The 19,852-nt window shown below is 37.5% G+C and overlaps 2 protein-coding genes across 3 annotated transcripts; one reads left to right on the top strand and one right to left on the bottom strand.

The window, feature by feature from the left end:
- The first annotated feature begins 4,473 nt into the window (after positions 1-4,473).
- LOC134213518 (protein suppressor of hairy wing-like) lies at positions 4,474-11,425 on the top strand. 2 transcript variants are annotated; one of them, XM_062692646.1, is made up of 6 exons: positions 4,474-4,882; positions 5,154-5,369; positions 5,437-5,625; positions 10,742-10,801; positions 10,870-11,001; positions 11,065-11,425. In XM_062692646.1, the coding sequence occupies exons 1-6, from the start codon at positions 4,794-4,796 to the stop codon at positions 11,288-11,290; spliced, it is 912 nt and encodes a 303-aa protein (XP_062548630.1). In that variant the 5' UTR covers positions 4,474-4,793; the 3' UTR covers positions 11,291-11,425. The 2 variants fall into 2 exon arrangements, with proteins under 2 accessions (XP_062548630.1, XP_062548629.1); XM_062692645.1 differs by having other exon boundaries at positions 4,474-4,971.
- Positions 11,426-16,111: 4,686 nt separating this feature from the next.
- On the bottom strand, positions 16,112-19,532 carry LOC134213521 (zinc finger protein 585B-like). The gene is made up of 9 exons (XM_062692650.1): positions 19,248-19,532; positions 18,968-19,191; positions 18,038-18,580; positions 17,516-17,977; positions 17,240-17,455; positions 16,901-17,173; positions 16,649-16,837; positions 16,378-16,593; positions 16,112-16,313 (listed from the first exon to the last, which is right to left on the bottom strand). The coding sequence occupies exons 1-9, from the start codon at positions 19,404-19,406 to the stop codon at positions 16,271-16,273; spliced, it is 2,325 nt and encodes a 774-aa protein (XP_062548634.1). The 5' UTR covers positions 19,407-19,532; the 3' UTR covers positions 16,112-16,270.
- Positions 19,533-19,852: the final 320 nt, after the last annotated feature.

The raw sequence follows: 19,852 nt of genomic DNA, 5'->3' as shown, positions 1-19,852 counted from the left end.
TAGATGTGTGGATGTATATTAAATATGGCCAATTCGAAAATTCTGAGGACTCCCTTCATGCCGAGTTTCATTCAACATTATTATAATTATATATAAGCTCAATGTATGTATGCATTCCGTGATAAACGTAAATAAAATATTTCGGCATCAACATTTCAAAAGGGCGAAACTGCTTTGGTAAACAACAGCTTCTCACGTCGCTGGTGGGCTAATTTGAGCCCACCCACCCAATCCAACGCCACTGATGAAAGCAGCGAATCCTCTTCTTTCAATCAATGGTACTGGACGTTGTGGGTGGGCTCAAATTAGGCCACCAGCGACGTGAGAAGCTTTTGTTTACAAAAGCAGTTTCGCCCTTTTGAAATGTTGGTGCCGATTTATACTTTGCTTTGAAAAAAAAACGAGCTTCTTGTTTGACAAACTCAATTTCATAAATATTCGATTTTATGAAATTGAGTAGATATAACTCAAAATTAAATATCTGACACCATGACTCAAAATTGAGTTCAAGGCCATGAACTTCAAGGCCATGAACTCAATTTTGTCTTGAGCCAGTTTTTCCGATTTTGAGTTAAACTGACCCAAATTTGAGTTCAGCGCGGACGAGCGTCACGACCAGGGTGGCCAGATTATATTTTGATAAATCGGTAGCTTGACTGTAAAAAAATCGGTAGTTATCGGTAGGCTGAAAAAAGTACCAAATAATCCAGCTTTCCACGCTCGGTAATGGCGGCTTGTCGGTGTGTAAAAATCAATCGGTCACTGTACTTTTTGACACTAGCTGGAGGAAAACTCACAGGCGAAAAGGCCTTTTTTCCCTTCCCCTCACCCAGGAACGCCAGTGGGCTTTCCTCCAGCTAGTGTCAAACAGTACAGTGAACGATTGATTTTTACGCACCAACAAGCCGCCATTACGGAGCGTGGAAAGCTGGATATGAAAATGTTTATTTTAGGCGCATTCAGCATCATGTTGAAAAATTTAATATAACCTCTTTCAAAATATCTCACAATATTGAAATGCTCATTCTTGGAGCCATATATGGCTATCACACTTAATTTTTTTTGCCGGGCTCGGTTATCAGTTTACCGAATTCTCAACAGCTGAGCTCTCGGTAGTCAGCTCGGTAAACCACATCGATAACCGAGTCCTCGGTACTGTATTTTATTCGATGAAATGTCAAAATTTACCGAAATGTTCTGTAAAATCAACTGAGCAATCGGTAAAACAGTACCGAGCATTTCGGTTATTCACCTGCTCGTTTACCTGTCAAAAAATCAGTTTTGCTGATTTCTCAGTACTTCTTTTTACTGTTTTTCGGTACTTTTTTAGCGGTGCTCCCGTAAAAAAATACCGAACGAATTGCAATTTTGTTTTTTTTTTCAATTTTGTCGTAAAGAATAAAAACAAATGGTAAATTGAACATGTTTTATTGCACATACTGTTTTGTTCATAAACGTTGTCTGTTGTACGTATATGCACGTTCCGCAAATCCCGGTTCTTTGAAAACAAACTCCGATCTAGGTGAAAAACTGGAAATTCGGCGGGGCGTAACGCCCTTCGTAAGTGTTAAATGCAACATCGGGGAAAATTTAGCCACTGCTGAAAATATAATTTAAAAAAAAACTCGTGAAAATCTATGATTTGAAGTTACTGCCTAATCGTATTACTTACCACACAAAACGTTTATTATTTATAATCATTCGTATCTATAGTATTGTTAAGAGGTGAGCCATCCTATAGGGCTGAAAATTCCTTCGATTAAAAACAGAAAAAAGTATCTAGTATTTTTGCTCGCCCTTCTTTCCTTTGGAACACGAGGAGATGTTTAAAAAAATGGCGTTTTCTAAAGTATCACGAAAGATGACTGCTAACTGAGAACTCGGTTTAAATTTTAACGACGTTGGTAAAATTGATTACAGAACACGGTAAAAATATAAAAATATCTATAAAAACCGAGAAGCTCGGTTGTTGACATTTTTGACATTTCATTTTACAGAGGGTTCGGTGAATAATATTACAGTTGTCAGTAATTTTTCAACTATTAACCGAGCTTCCAGTATAACTTAGTTTTTACAGGATAAAACCAGTAAAAAAAATTACCGAGCTAAAATTATCAATTTAAGTGTGTATATATATTGTTTTTATGTACTTTATTGTACTATCCAGCTTTCCACGTTCGGTAATGGCGGCTTGTCGCTGTGTAAAAATCAATCGGTCACTGTACTGTTTGACACTAGCTGGAAGACAGCTCACTAGCGTTCCTGGATGAGGGGAAGGGAAAAAGGCCTTTTCGCCAGTGAGTTCTCCTCCAGCTAGTGTCAAAAAGTACAGTGACCGATTGATTTTTACACATCGAAAAGCCGCCATTATCGAGCGTGGAAAGCTGGATAGTTTATTGTTTTTTATCTCGGTGGTGCGGATAGAATCGATTTGGTTGTCAAAGTGAAATCAAAATTTTCTATTGTGCCGGAGCCAAACATTGAAGATTGTGGTTATGTTCGTTTTAAATCTTATATTAAGAAGTATTGTTAAATATTATTTGGGGAAAAAAACAAAATAAACTTAGTTTGAATTTTGCATTCTTTTTAACAAATATATCCAGCTTTCCACGCTCGATAATGGCGGCTTTTCGATGTGTAGAAATCAATCGGTCACTGTACTTTTTGACACTAGCTGGAGGAGAACTCACTGGCGAAAAGGCCTTTTTCCCTTCCCCTCATCCAGGAACGCTAGTGAGCTGTCTTCCAGCTAGTGTCAAACAGTACAGTGACCGATTGATTTTTACACAGCGACAAGCCGCCATTACCGAACGTGGAAAGCTGGATTCATACACTGAAAACCAAAACTACCCAAAAGTGGGTTGTTTTCACTCAAAACCGTGGTTTGGGCCAATAACCCAAATTTGAGTAAAATGACTTTTCTGGCACTAGGTAGTTTGCCTTTAATCCCATGTAAACAATTTACCCAAAGCTGAGTTTAATTTATCCAAAGCGGACCTTGATCAACTCAAAATAGAGAATATTGAGTTTACTCAAATTTGGGTTATTGGGCTCAGCAACCTCGGTGAGGTGTTTGCATCTTGCTCTAGTTTTGATAGCAATCATGGGAAAGAAAGGGAAAACTACCCAAATTTGGGTAAATTTTTTCTGCGATATTCTCAATAGTGCGTATATTGAACTCAAAGTTTGGGTTGATTTATCTGTCCGTGTAGGTTCTGCAGCATGACGTCACGAATGAATTCGGTCCTCGTCGAATGAACTTTTTTGACAGTTCAGTAGTACTTTCGACTGACTCCGACAAGGGTCGAGTTCGTGATTGGTTGGCTGCCCCTGAGTCCAACAAGACCTGTCACCAGATTGAGGTTACGTTCAGACGCTGCAGAACCTAATATGCAACAAAAATACATAATATTTCAAGCATAATTTTTCATAACGACGTATGTAACAAATACGAGGATTCGAGAAATCCTTTGCTGAAAGTTGGCAAAACTTTTTCTAAAACTGTTTTAAAACTAAATCTTTTTTCAATACTTTTTTCCGCTGGCATGCATCATTACAAGACACGTAATAAGCGTGCTTCACAGTAAAGCTCAGTTCATTCAAATTCATTGTGAAAAACGATAAAATTATACATACACCGGTATGCTACACGTACGTCGGTGTACATTGGTCGGTTTTCCATAGTGCACGATTGACGCAACTGCAGTTTTGTTTTGTTTTGATTTTTGTGTTATACATAGGTCGCTCTTAAGAGCTCCGCACATAGCATACGTTTGCGTTGCGTTTGACAGTTTTCCCATGGGAAATGTGTCAAACGCAACGCAAACGTATCCTATGTGCGGGGCTCTTTAGTTCCCATATGTTAAAGCGACGTATGTAACAGTGAGACTTCAAAAATAGAAATTTTTACATACGTCGATTCGCAAAAAGATTAGATTAAAGAATTTTAAGATCTGAAATCAGTAAAATCGATGCGTATTATATAAAGCCGCGTGTTGTCACGTTGTATTAAAAACCCCGTTTTGTTTACTTTTGTTACATACGTCGTTATGAAAAATTATGCTTGATTTACCTCTTTATAAATCTCGGGTACTTATTCAAAAGGACGTATGTGATTTTGTAAACAAAAAATCAAACGTCGATTTGTCCAATAGACCTGTGCAGGAGTTCATCAAATTCACTCACCTGATGGATTTTGACATTTGAGCGGGTCGTCTTCTCGAACAAAAGTTCATTTTGCGTTCATTATGCGACCCGCTCAAACGTCATAATTTCTTGGGGGAGTTCATTTTGCGTTAGTCTATCTGATACTCCCACGCAAACCAACACCACCAGCATGTAGCCGAAGCCTCCCCCTATCTGTCTATGATGATGGTTTGCGTGACAGGGCTATCAGATCGGACAAATCGACGTTTGAATCTTTGTTTACAAAACCACATACGTCCTTTTGAATAAGTACCCGAGAAATATATATTTCAGAATCCATTATCCAGTCTGGTTGTCTGCTGCCGATTTCAGAATTTTGTGAAAATAGAACCCTCTGCGTCCAAAACAAAACAAAATGAAAGAGAGAATTAATCAGAAAGAAATGAACGAGAAAGTTCATATTATTGAGGATTTAATTGTCGTAGAAGCAGTTAAAATAGAAACTCTTACTGATGATGAACTGGGAATACCAAGTGTACTATCAGACACTGAGTCTACAGCTGATGAAAAGGACAAGGTAGATCGATCGATTGACCTGGAAGATACTCTGTGGTGCGAAACGGAAGATTTCCATCTGGACAATAGAGATGAATCTGATTCTGCTGGTCAACCTGTTTTTTCGAGTGAAGATACTAATAGCGGACAGGGACAAACGCTGGTGCAGCTTGACGAGAATGTGAGTGAAAAATCATCCAATTGTACGACACATGAGGAACCTATCGAAAAAATTGTTTGTCACGTTTGTGAAAGACCATTCAAACGTCGGTAAGAAAAATAACTGCATGTGTTTATTGGTAAATAAATAGAAACCCTTATGGTGTGTGATTAAAATTCATAAATCTAATTTGGAATGCTCCCGCATTAACCACACGATTGTTAAATGGGGGATTGAACCATGAACCTTCGAATATAAAAAGATCATTTACCTGAACCATTGTCATTTCCAGGTCAAACTTACGGGATCATATGCAAACTCATATACCAATTGAAGAACGCCGTAAGAAACGATCACTCATAGAAGAAGAGGATAAGCCAAAAGCCTTAAAATGCTATCTTTGCGAGCTTACATTCAAAATTAGAAAAACACTGCGAGACCATATGAAGCTAGTACATGGAGCAAACAAACATGAGTGCCCGGTTTGCAAAAAGCCAATTGCCGGTTGGTAAGCAGTTTTTCCCTGACTGTTTTTCCAAATACTACAAAATTGAAATACATTATCCTACTTGCAGGTACCTAATTAAACGACATTTGCGAACGCACCAGCCAATCCACGAACGTCAGCAAAGCACGGCTGCTGTCAATTGCGATATTTGTCAGAAGCCATTCAGGGACAGAGCGGCTTTGGGAAACCATGTCATATATGTTCATGGACCGAGAAACCATGAGTGTGAAATTTGTGGCTTTCGATTTCCGCTACGGTGAGCAAATAGCTGTGGGCTGGTGTCTATCACGAAAAAAAAAATCGACCGGTCGATGTTAAATCACACTTCTAGGTCGTATGTTTTTTCTAGTACCATATCATCTCTTATCATACCGAGATGAGCATTTCAGTCAATTAGGTACCAAACAAACTAACGTCTCACAAGCAATTTTAATTATATGATATTATGCTTCAAGTTTAACTAAGCTAAAACACACGATTCTCGGTACGGTCTAGGATGTTTTCGGGTTGAAAACTTCCCTGAACCCTGGGCAGTGTAGGGTATGATGGGGCAAGATGGGTCGCCTAAGGCGAACCCTGAATATCTCAAAACAGAAACATTCTAATTCAACTTTTCAACATGGATCTATAAAAATAGCTCATAATCTGTAAGCCAGGGGTATGAAATAACAAAGCCTCCACTTTTTATTCCATTTCGAGTCTTTAAAGTAGAAGTCTATTTTTCTGTCAATCAAAAAATGGCGGGGTAAGATGGGTCAAACAGCGGGGCAATATGGGTCACTTTTAAATACTGCAATAATTGTTTTTATTCCCAACTAGTCGACCCGGCAGACGTTGTCCTGCGTAGTAGGCCAAAATTCCCATGTAAAATTTCCATACGAATCCTAATTTTAGTTTTAGTTAGGATTTACACAACCTTACGCGTAATTTTCGCATGAGGAAATATCATATAAACCCGTCGGAAACGGTAACGAACATATCTGCTGAAGAAATGAAGAAAATCCGTCCAGCCGTTTTCGAGTTATGCGGATACGAACACAGACCATTTCATTTTTATATATAAGAGAAGAAGAAAGATATTGAATTACACACAGATAGATAGCTTTATTGCCAATGATTATATTGAATAAACAATTATTTTTAAGCCTTGGATGAAGAAATGGCTCTACATTTAAAAATGTCTGCAAATTCTTATGAAAACAAGCCGTCTAAGTATTGCTTTCTTAAAGACAAAAACCCGACTTAATCCACCTACAGTGAACGCAACCCTTCTTACACTTTTGAATGGTTGTGTGTGCCCAGTGCATATTACAATTTCTATGCATATGACCTTCAATTGAGTATAAAATAACTGATATTATCATGCTTTTATCGATTTCAAAATAAAAAACCCGACTTAATCCACCTACAGTGAATGGAACCCTTCTTACACTTTTGAAAGGTTATGGGTGCACTGCATATTACAATTTTTATGCATAAACATGAACTTTAATTGGATAACAAGTAAACGAAATTTTATGCTCGAAAAAAAGTTCGAAGTTGGTAAATTTTTTTCAACTTTCAGAGATATCAGCAGGATCCAATATCCGATTGAAAAAAAATGCATTTCATGGCAATATTTTAGCTTCCGCTTATAGTTAAGAGAGCTCAATCAGATAGCAAACTATTGAGATCTTGAAGTGGCACTATCTTGTAACATACACATTTTATATCTAGTTCTTTGATCTGAGTTGATAGGTATGCGATTATGGTAATAGTAAAAGGGGAAAAAAAGTTTTATAAAATTAATATTTATTATTTTTACAAATAAAATAATTCAAGCAGCATCAAGACACAAGTGTGAAAGTCGTATATTAATAAAAAGCTAGTGGAAACGCTAGTGATATTTTTTTTATTGTTTTCAATATGAAAAAGCAAACATTGGTCGCTAAGGTCGCTTTTCAATAAAAATACACGGCTGCAAGGCTGCAGATTTGATTTGCAACCAAGCCCGATGATTTGCAACCGTTGAAGCCCGAACGAGATCAAATAGAACCATAGATGGCTGAGATATTGATGTGGCAATTTTTTATTAGTTTTCTAAAAATATGCCTCATGTTCGTACTTTACAGATATCTCTGAAACCGAATATCCGATTGCAAAAAAAATTCAATGCGTTCAATGGCAAAGGCGTAGCTTTCGTTTGAAGAATTGTGCAAATCGGTCCACAGACAGCTGAGATCATGATGTGACATTATTTTGCCAATGTTGTGAACAAAATACGTTTAATGCTTTATGTTCGTATTTCACAGATATCTCTGGAACCCAATATCTGATTGCAAAAAAAAATTGATGGTTTCTATCACGAAGCCATAGCTTTGGTATAAAAATAAAAGCGTGCAAATCGGATCTCAGACGGCTGACATCATTATGTGACATTATTTTGTAAGTTTTCTGAAAATGCACTTAAGATTCGTATTTCACGAATATCTCTGAAACTAAATGTCCGATTGCAAAAAAAATCAATGCGTTCAATGGCAAAGGCATAGCTTTCGTTTAAAGATAAAATCATGCAAATCGATTCACAGACGGCTGAGATCTAGATGTGACATTATTTTGCACTTAATGTTCGTATTTCTTAAATATCTCGGAAACTAAATGTCGGCATAGCTTTCGTTTAAAGATAAAATCATGCAAATCGGTTCACAGACAGCTGAGATCTAGATGTGACATTTTTTGAAACGCACACACGCACACACACACATACACATACATACACGATTTTTCAAGTGATCTAAATACCCTTCTTAAGGTGTAAGAAGGGTAAAAAGGGATATTTCTGTAAATTTAACAATTTTTAAAAAATACAAAAAGACTGCAGATTTGATTTGCCGCCTTAAATGGCAATATTACAGCTTCTGTTTAAGCCCAAAAGAGTTCAAATCGGGTCATAGACGGCTGAGATATTGGTGTGACAATTCTTCATTAGTAATCTGAAAATATGTCTCATATTCGTATTTCACAGATATCTCTGAAACCGAATTTCCGATTGCAGAAAAAAATTAATGGGTCCAATGACAAAAACATACACACTTACCTCATTTCACCGTATTCGGTAAATTTTACCGAAATCTCAACAGCTGAACTGTTCGGTAATTTATTTTACAGATTTTTTGTAATTTTTTCCATTGCTCAACTGTCAAAATCACCGAAAATCAGTTAAATTATTTACCGAACAGTTCTGCTGTTGAGATTTCGGTAAAATTTTACCGAATTCGGCGATTTATTTTAAGTGTGTAGCTTTCGTTTAAATATAAAATCGCACAAATCGGTCCAAGGACGACTGAGATCTTGATGGGACATATTTTACCAATGTGTGAAGTTGATACGTCTAATGCTTTATGTTCGTATTTCAGAGATATCTCCGGAACCCAATGTCTAATTGCAAAAACAAAATACAATGGGTTCAATGGCAAAGTCATAGCTTTCGTTTAAAGATAAAATCATGCAAATTGGTTTACAGACGGCTGAGATATTCATGTGACATTATTTTGTTAGTTTTCTGAAAATGCAATTCATGTTCGTATTTCTCACATATCTCTGGAACCAAATGTCCGATTGCAAAAAAAATTGAACTCGTACAATGACAAAGTCATAGCTTTCGTTTAGTGTTAAAATCGTGCACACACATACGCACACACACACATACATACATGTGCTCAGTTCGTCGAGCTGAGTTGATTGGTATATACGACTTGGGTCTCCGAGCCTCGGATAAAAAGTCGGTTTTTCAAGCGATCTTTATACCCTTCTTAGGGTGTAAGAAGGGTAAAAAAAGAATACTTCTGGAAATTTAATTTTTTTTAAAAAATACAAAAAGACTGCAGATTTGATTTGCCGCCTTAAATGGCAATATTACAGCTTCTGTTTAAGCCCAAAAGAGTTCAAATCGGGTCATAGACGGCTGAGATATTGGTGTGACAATTCTTCATTAGTAGTCTGAAAATATGTCGCATATTCGTATTTCACAGATATCTCTGAAACCGAATTTCCGATTGCAGAAAAAAATTAATGGGTCCAATGACAAAAACATAGCTTTCGTTTAAATATAAAATCGCACAAATCGGTCCAAGGACGACTGAGATCTTGATGGGACATATTTTACCAATGTGTGAAGTTGATACGTCTAATGCTTTATGTTCGTATTTCAGAGATATCTCCGGAACCCAATGTCTAATTGCAAAAACAAAATACAATGGGTTCAATGGCAAAGTCATAGCTTTCGTTTAAAGATAAAATCATGCAAATTGGTTTACAGACGGCTGAGATATTCATGTGACATTATTTTGTTAGTTTTCTGAAAATGCAATTCATGTTCGTATTTCTCACATATCTCTGGAACCAAATGTCCGATTGCAAAAAAAATTGAACTCGTACAATGACAAAGTCATAGCTTTCGTGCAAATCATAGTGTTAAAATCGTGCAAATTGGTCCACGGACGGCTGAGATCTTGATGTGAGATTTTTGTAACGCACACACATACGCACACACACACATGTGCTCAGTTCGTCGAGCTGAGTTGATTGGTATATACGACTTGGGTCTCCGAGCCTCGGATAAAAAGTCGGTTTTTCAAGCGATCTTTATACCCTTCTTAGGGTGTAAGAAGGGTAAAAATAGACATTTTCAATAAACAAATTAACATTATTATGTCAAAAGTAACCTTAAAATGATTAAACCAGCAATGGAAAATTATGTTTTGAATACGAACTATGCCCTTCAGTATGTGCTGACCCATCTTGCCCCATTTGTAAGTTCATGTTAGAATGTCTAATTTTCGAACAAATTTATTTATTTCAACGCAGTTAGTATAACATCACCTACATTACTTATAATACGATCACTATGTTACTAAAAATGTTTAAATTTTACATTGCTCGACGAGATTACACGTTTTATAGAAAGTGTGTTTCGCATAAGAAACAATGCTGAAAAATATTGTACCTTGCCATACTCTACCAAAATAAAATTTTATCATCAAATAGAGTGATAATAAAGTAGAACCAAATTATTCCTCCTACAAAGTCATAATCTTCACATTAAAATGTACACGATGCTCAAAAACGGCCCTGACCCATCTTACCCCGTGACCCATCTTGCCCCGCCTAACCCTATCCATTGTACTTGCAATGGCAGGCATAAGAAAGCTTTCAATGAATAACTGAGGAAATGCTAATAGAATATTAAGTTGAAAAGCAGGCCAAGTTTAAGTTGGAATGTAGAGCAATTGATACAATAATGTTCCCGAACCTGATATCTTATCAATTTCAGACTCTTGTTAGTTAATTGTTTTAATTCAGCTAACACTAAACTTGTCTCTCTATAACTACAGATCATCATTGAGAAAACATATGAACACGCATGATCCAGATCCTCACAAGAGAAGAAGACCGTAAGAAACATGTTGAATTTCTACAACTACTGTGAACATACTGAATGATAATTTTATTTAAATTATAGATCAGAGCAGACTACTAAAAGCAAACGCAAGAAACGTGTAGTTGGAGAAGGCAACGAGACGAGTGGAACAAGTCGATCCTTTAACAAAAGGCAAACTATAAAGGATATTGATAAAGCGAAAGGTAGAAAACGGTAAGCAAATGCAATGTCCATGTCCATAGTTCATTGCAATCTAAAACGTTTAAATCATTTTAGCCAAAAAAAGAAAAAGCCTAGATTTCATTCATGTCCGTTGTGCAACGCTAAGTTTGCAACGGTAGTAGAATTTAACAAGCATATTCAGCAGAAGCACGAGGAGGTCCTTATGGACAAAGCTGTAGAACAGAAATCGAATGAAACTCAGTGTATGGAACACACAGAATCGAATGAGGACGTCACCTTTCTGTTTGAGGCAGAAGAGTTCAAAATTGAGCCGGAATGAAAGGAAATGGCCGATCGGATTATAGAATATTGATTTGTTATTTTTTTAACTTAGCGTAGAATATCTTAACGAAAAGACAAGAGAAATTCCAATTTAAATATAAGTATTTAATGGCGAAAAAATCGCCTTCCTTGATGATCGTTTTCAACGTTGTGTAATGTGTATTATAACTCATATATCCGGAGAGGGCCTTCCTCGGCTGCTGAACGTAATGACCGATCTGTTCGGCCACATTGAGAGTTGATGTAAAGCCAATATCAACTTCTCTCCACGAACAGCCTAGATAGCCGTGTGGTGTCGGCAGCTGGTTATCTGGCTAAGAATAACATTACGGTTTGCCTGTTCCAGTGGTAAAAGTCCACCATACAGGTGACCCTCAATTCTCGATGTGATGCGGCTTTATGCTTACCGTGCCTACGAATGAATGGTTAGGGGGGGTCTAATAATAATCTAACCGTGGTTCCAGCTAGTCTACGAACTCCATATAGTCAAGGTCTATGGATCAATATCCGTAATGGAGACAGTTATCGAAGAATGAACAAGTTTTGTGACCCCATCTTGGTATGTTTGTACACCAAGCAGTGTTGTCCTACACTCAGTGCAAAAAATTCTGCTCTTTGGTTTTACTCCATCTAAACGATTTTATAATCTTAGCTAAGTAAGTGTAACTAATAGAGGGATATTTGAATTTTCTAAATGTCATGTTAAACTATTGAAAAATGCACACCAGAGCCTCAGGAGGGCGCGCACTGAAAATACACTGGAGTGTTTTCACTGCTGGAGTGTATTTTCAGCGCGCGCGCTCCTGTTGCTCTGGTGTGCATTTTTTTAACAGTTAGACATGACATTTAGAAAATTCAAATATCCTTCTATTAGTTACACTTACTAACTTTCGCCTCTAATGCTATCATGAACATGTACGTCCAAGTTTGGAAGATGATATTAGCATTTCCATATCATTGTAAATCGTTTAACTTCACGTAGAAGTAACACACACGAAATCAAGGTCACTCCTGACGGAATCCAAGATTAAAAGTGTTCGCGTTTTCGGGGGCACACCACTCGATAAGGAAGCAACGCACAACTGTAATTTTTATTATTTCACGCATGCTGCGACGCAGCAAACCTAAATCAACAAAAATGACTGTTGTGCGCCACCTCTGAATCGAGTGGTGTGCCCCCGAAAACGCGAGCACTTTTAAACTTGGACTCCGTCAGGAGTGACCTTAATTTAGTGTACTACCCTTGGTGGGGGCATCCATCAATTCAGCTGTTATTGGTCGACGGTACAGCAGCAGTGCCTTTCTCTGCTTTGTTCTCTCCGAGGCAGCCAAGTTGGTTGCGACGAGACGGACGCAATGAGAAAACAGAACTGTGCAATAAAAATCCTATTCGACTAAATGCTGATGTCATATTAGAAATTTGGAGACAGTACTCGTCGATAGCAAATCCTTCCGCACACGATGGCATATGAGCAAGTCAAACCACCTTCCTTTTGCCAGTGGAGATATATCAGCTTCCACACTGATATTCTTCCCTCCCCCCTTCATACGGGAGCTTGGCAGAAGGAATGGTCGTGCGATATGTCCCATCACAAATATTGCCCTCCGCTCGCTTTCAAATCGACTTCTATAAAAACATTCTTCATGCCTGCCGTATCCTAACGGAACTATCAATTCTATACTTTCGCCTGTAATGCTATCATGAACATGTACGTCCAAGTTTGGAAGATGATATTAGCATTTCCATATCATTACACTTACTAAGTTAAGACTATAAAATCGTTTAGATGAAGTAAAATCAAAGAGCAGAGAACACTGACACCAAGTACCGTAAAACGGGGTGACTTGCAACACTTTTCAAGTTTCTCGCTCAATAATTCTGAATTAAAAGGATTTGTTCATTCTACTAGTACATGTTACTTTTAATGGGTCCTAATATTAGTGATTAGACATATAATCAGATATACATTAATAATAAAAATATGAAAATAATATTAAAAATGATGTGTGTTGCAAGCAACACCTTCTGCGGGGTGACTTGCAACACATCATCGAATTCAATCCTAACATGTTTTAGAACAACTTAATCATAGTGATTTTTCATCCTGGGTCATTCTTCATCACTGTCAATGCAGGGGCCTTACTGGCGGGATCCCCTCTCCCCTCATTCCGCCTTTTTTACGATTTCAATGTATCGATTGATATTTTTAAGTCATCGGTTTGAAAATGCTCTATGTCGGCTTAAGAATGGTGTGCACCACCAGTAATTCCCTGGATAGTTGTTTTTAAACGGTTTTCCTTTCAATCCCCATCATCCAATTTACCACAATTATGTTAAGATCATTATTTTGAAAAGGCATTTCCGCAGCAAGCAGCAAACCATCCACAAGTGTTGGATCTTCTTGGGGATTCAACACTGTTTGACCACCGTAAGTCTTAGTTTTACTGTTTTCTGTATTAAGATAATGTAAAATTGTTGTTGGGGACAAATCGTACTGCCAAGCGGCTTCCCAGATAAACAATTTGTTTTTTAACTTCTACCGCTGCCTTCTTCAAAATTTTCTTTGAAAAATTAGAAATAATGCGACTTCCTTCAGGTTTTTTGTAGTATCGCGGCTAGTAAAGGAATTCTGTAACATAAAATTTATGCCAGTTTGAAAAAAAAAATGTTGTAAATCAGCAGTTTTTGATAAATAAAACTATCGTGTATCAGCTGTTGCAAGTCCCCCCGCAGGAGAACAAATTTCTAAAAAGTTGATATTTCAAAAACAAACAATTTTATTATTTTATAGTTTTTACGGAATAACATACCTTATAAGGTACTGTAACTGGAGAGGGGATCGATTCTGGTAAAATTATTTTCAATTTGCTACACGAACTTACGATTTACGACGTTCGACTTTCAATTAACGAAAATGTTTCACAAAATAATGCAAAAAAACAACAGTGAGTAATATTCTCACCTAAATACCAACTAGGCACAACAAATACAATATAACCTAGGGATGCGTGACGACAAGTTCGATGTTTGGGCATATTTTTATTGTAAAAAAAACAAAAACTTGTGGCAAACCCAAGTGTTGCAAGTCACCCCGTTTGACGGTAGTTCTTGTTGTTGTCTTGCGCTCCAGGTAGTCTATGAACTCCATAGAGTCAAGGTCGGTGGATCAACCTCCTTAATGGAGGCTGTTATTTGAAAATAAACAAGTTGTGAGACCCCTTCAAATAAACATATACCAAGTTTGTATTTTAAGTATTTATTTTCGTTGTCGTGGGCTTCGCAATGAAGGCAGCTATTAAACATTGCGTGTTTTTTTTTTGCCGCATAAGGGTTAAAAAAACACATACACGCTCACACCCACATAAACAGACGTTATTGGGCTGCAGTGTAATAAGGTACAGCCTGGATAACGCCAAATGGACTACAAAGCGCGATTCCATCATTGGTAATTGCCTACTTTTCGAGGTATTAACCATGATTGAAATGGGGCGTGCTCAATAATAGATAATTGGCTACTTCAGGGTATTATCTATTATTGAACTAGAATGAGTGGTCTATACCAATGCCGGGGGGAGTGCTGTCGTGGCGAGGTATTGAGCAACAATGTGCCATTCACGGTCACCTCCTTCTTGGAGGACAAGTAAATGTTCTTTTATTTTCAAGCGAAATCAAGCGAAAGCATTTAACAGGATATTTAAAACACGACGCATCAACTGAAACCATCGTAAAGTGCATAAATATGATAAATCTCATTAATACCCAAGTACCTCCACTATTGGTGCTACCTCCACCAAACGCAATACAACGGAACGGCGACGGAAACGGAAAATTTGACAGTTAGCCCATATATTTTATGTCAAATTTGCCGTTTCCGTCGCCGTTCCGTTGAATTGCGTTTGGGGCTTAAGGGTACGGTTACCTTACCTGGGTCGCCTCCCCAGCCAGGTGTCTGGATGCAGATTTCCGTTACCTTCTATAGATGAAAAAAAAAATAGAAATTCTCGCATTTAAGCAAAGCTTCTTTGCTGTTGTGTAAACAGGACGGCAAAGCTGAACCTGAACCCAACACCATTATCCAAGATTTTTTTATGTACAGGTTATCCGACTTCGTCAGTAGATGGGAATAACCAGCGCGGGGGAGAAACATAAATTTTCAGTGCAAAACGTAAATAAACGAGCATAAATTCCATACAAAAATCCAAGATGGCTGAGTTGCAGATATTGACAAGTCGGATAACCTGTATACATAAAAAAATCTTGACCATTATCAACAACATTCCACACAGGTGCCACATTAGCCGCAGTTGACGACAATGTCAATGGTCGCTGCTTTTGCCAGTATCAACATAATTTGCTTTAATCAGTTTCGAATAACAAATTCATTCTAGTTTTAACGCCCAACTTGATTGTATATGTATTTTCAAAAACGTATTCAGAACTCCTATGTTCCTAAATTATATAATAGATATATGCATGCAATTATATTTTGTTACTTTCTATATATAAAAATAAATCTTTGTATTTTATTCCAAGCAAAACTGCCGGTACTCGCATATATTCGTTCCATTTGGGTTTTTGTCACATTTGAGTTTTCTTCGTGAATAGCATTCAATTTTGTCATACTTCCACTTCACAAAACTTTGTTCGGGAGAAATGTGAAAAAAAATCAAACTAACCTTGACCCATATTGAATGTACCCGCATACCAGTCCCATTAAGAATTTGCATAAGTTGATTGTTCAAAATTTAATTATTTTTCCATTGAATTCTCATATTCCATTGAATCGTTTCACGTCAACTCAACTCTGCAAAGTTTAACTATAGATCGCAAAATATTTGAATTTATTAGATTTTTCAAGTTTTCTATGGAAAATTATCTCAGTACATATACAAAAACCAATATGGGCCCGATATGAAAGTACCGGCAGAAAAGTTGACATGTCTCTTCCTCGAAGCGCAACTCCATATCTAACTGATGTTAATCGATCGCGCGTTGGTTTTCATAAACTGCCCGTATTTTACTAAAAATAAAAAATTAAAAATAATGCAATAATTATTAAATACGATTATTACTACCATTATTACCTCCTTGTTTGATCATGAGTGTCTCGTCGAGGTTGTTTCCTACTTGGTGTAACTTGTTCGGTAGATTTGTCACTTTGTTCATCTTCACTGGTGTCCTCCGTGCTGGTATCTTCGGACTCCTCATCTGAATTGAAGTCCGATGCTTGGGGTGATCGCTTTCGTTTGTTCGATTTGAGATTCTCGCCGTGAGTTTTCATATGGTTCGAAAGACAGGCTCTGAAATGGTAATGATTGTAAGGCGAATCATGCAATAATATACACCACCACTTACCGCACTGAATATATTTTGCCGCAGACTTTACAATTGTATCTCTGCGTTGCGTGTGCCTTCATGTGGAGAACTTGTTGTTTTTTAGTTGGATACCATTTGCTGCACAGCGTGCAACTGAATGACTCCGACGAAGGATTACTATTGTTTTCTGGTCTGTGTTCCGTTGCCATATGCGCGGTCAATTGCTTTCTTGAATAAACCAATTTGCCATAGAACTTAAAACAGAATTTTTATTCAAGTCCAACAACTTACTTAGTTTCCAGAACTACGTCACACGACGAACAAGTATACCTCTTCCGATGTCCACGTTTGTAATGGACCCATAGGCGATTCTGGCTATGGAAAACTTTATCACATTTCATACATTTAAATGATTTTGGTTCCGTTTGTGAAGAAGTTTCGGCTGATTCCGGTTTATTGCTCGTGTTCGCCTCGTCTGTACCATTGTTCAATCCACTTCCTGTTAATTGAAAATCCTCCGCATCGCCACGATAATGTCTTCGTATATGCCTTAATAAATGTTCACTATTGAGAAAATTTTAATAATTATAATATGTAATTGAAAACGATTTCCCACAATTGAGATTTTACCGCGTGCTAAACTTGGTATCGCAAATATGGCAATCATGGATTTTGGGTCCGTGCACTTTCTGTTTGTGCCCGTATATTGTGTCTTTTTGTTTGAACCCCTTGTTGCATACATCGCATTTGAATGGTCGTTCAACGTCTTCTCCCCTCTGCGTGGGTTTCGCTGGTTTGCGCAAACGCATAGCATCATGCGTTTGCTCGTGCCGTTTCATGATGAACCTGTTAGACAACAAGAAATAAATTCTGGATTTGTGGAATAAAACCACAATCTTAGCTCACCTGTTTATGAACGGTTTCTCACATATAGAGCAGAGATGTTTCTTCGAGGCATGGTATCGCTGGTGGTGATTTAAGTTCTTTTTGTTTTCAAATATTTTAGCACATACAGCACACTTCCATTGCTCATCGCCACCAGTTTTCGCTTTCTCTTTAGATGACTGATCGCTAGTGGTAGTACTCGCGTTAAAATCTATATCATTCGAGTCTTCTTCATCCTCCAAATCAATTGCTTCCTCTTCCGAAAGTTTTGATTTATGAGTTTTCATATGATTCAACAACGAACTATGCCGATTGAAAATTTCATTGCACTCTGAACAAGAGTACTCAACAATATCATTTGTGGAATGCTCTTTGTGATTTTCTAGGTTTCCATATTTTTCTTTAGTGGATATGTTTTTAGTAAGTGGATCCTGTTGCAATTTGTATCTTTTCGTGATGATCTCTTGACGGTTTAAGACTTTTCTGTAATGGATTGGTTTGGCTTTATTAAAATGTAAATATTAATTCACTAAAGTTACATACGGATTAGTAAATGCGACTTTACACATGTGACACTCTGGAGAATTTGGTTCATGTGTATTGTTGTGCTGCTCTTTGGTCCTGAAAAATTTTAGGCATGTTTTGCACTGCATTGAGAGTGACGTGATTCCACTGATAAACTGGTTCTGGACCAAACTTTGTGTCGGTATGTCTAATAATTTGAATTCTGCATCATTATCTGTGCGAACTTCAATTTTAACTTCGTCTATGTCAATCATATCCTCTATTCCAACGGATTGATCTTTGCCTGTTTCATCTTGTGTGATCCGCGGTAAAACAACCGAGATCAACTCTGTATTGGATCGAGTTTCTCTTAGTTCGTGTGGATGTTGGAGAATGGCTTCTGAATTTAATTTATTCATTTGTTCCTGCGATTCGTTCGATAGTTCGACATCGTCGGATGTTTCAGTTTTCACTTCCCTCAGTTTAACCAACAAGTCCAAATTATTTTCGTCTAACTTTGTAGTTTTTTCATTCTCGTGGTTTAATTTTGCGTGGATCTTCATGTGATTGTCCAAATGTTGACTGAAATGCAATTAACATATAGTGTGACTGGTCCCTTAAAACAAAGTTGTAAAAAATAACCGCTTCTTTTCGAAATAAACAACTACTGAGCTGCATCCAACACTGGGTAGAGCAGTCAGAGCCTGAATTAGTAAAACGATAAGATACAATCAAAGGTATTATACATGGATGGATGCTTAAGTTGGAGAATCGAACTGTGGCTTCAGAAGAAAGCATTCTCCCTTATTCTTATTTATGGACGAAGGATACTTTCGAATTCGAACGAATGCTATTATTTTGTTCGAACCGTTTCTCCATTTGATTTTGCTGGAGTTCACGAGAATGCGCGTTCGTACGTAAACAAGAATATGGGTGTTTATGTTCCTTATTTTTAAGTGTATATCTTACCGCACTGCATATGATTTTCCACAATCCTTACATCCATGCTCTTTAGGTGGTTCCCTAGTTGATAAAAATCTTGGCATAATCTCATCCCCATTATGATCATTCTGGTTCATGGTTTGTAGCAAAGTCTGGACTTCTTGGCATCGTATTTTGAATTGATGGAATTCGATCAACCGTATTCGACAAATAGTGCAGATGTTTCGGCTCATATGATCCAAAGATGATACCTAAAATAAATAATAACGGAGTTAGGTTGATGGTGAGCCACAAGCTGGTTTCTTACTTTTATTGAGAGAAATTCGACTATCCATCGTTGAAGGCCCTCTTCCTTAAAGATATCGTCAAGGCACTCTTCACTCAAGCAAAGTCGACACATTTGGTGGACACTCTGTGCAACTCCCGGTTCGGTTTTAATTACCGAAGGAGTTGTCATTTTCAACATTTTAGGCTAATTCTCTAATAATAAGAAATTTTGTCTTAAAAAGTAGAACAAAATTTCAAAACCATTACGGGTAGACGTGCAGAATTGTTTAGTTTACTGTTTTTGAAGTTTGTGTTAAGATGAACAACTTGAAATGAACTTGGGGATAGACTAACGCAAAATGAACTCCCCCAAGAAATTATGACGTTTGAGCGGGTCGCATAATGAACGCAAAATGAACCTTTGTTCGAGAAGACGACCCGCTCAAATGTCAAAATCCATCGGGTGAGTGAATTCGATGAACCCCTGCATAAGTCTATTAGGTTCTGCAGCGTCTATATCTAACCTCAAACTGATGACTGATTAGTAGTACTTCGCGTTGGACTCGGGGGCAGCCAACCAATCACGAACTCGATCCTTGTCGGAGTCAGTGGAAAGTACTACTGAACTGTCAAAAAAGTTCATTC

This window comes from Armigeres subalbatus, chromosome 2, assembly GCF_024139115.2.
Source record: "Armigeres subalbatus isolate Guangzhou_Male chromosome 2, GZ_Asu_2, whole genome shotgun sequence".
Lineage (NCBI taxonomy): Eukaryota > Metazoa > Arthropoda > Insecta > Diptera > Culicidae > Armigeres > Armigeres subalbatus.
This window is presented reverse-complemented; position numbering and strand designations above follow the sequence as displayed.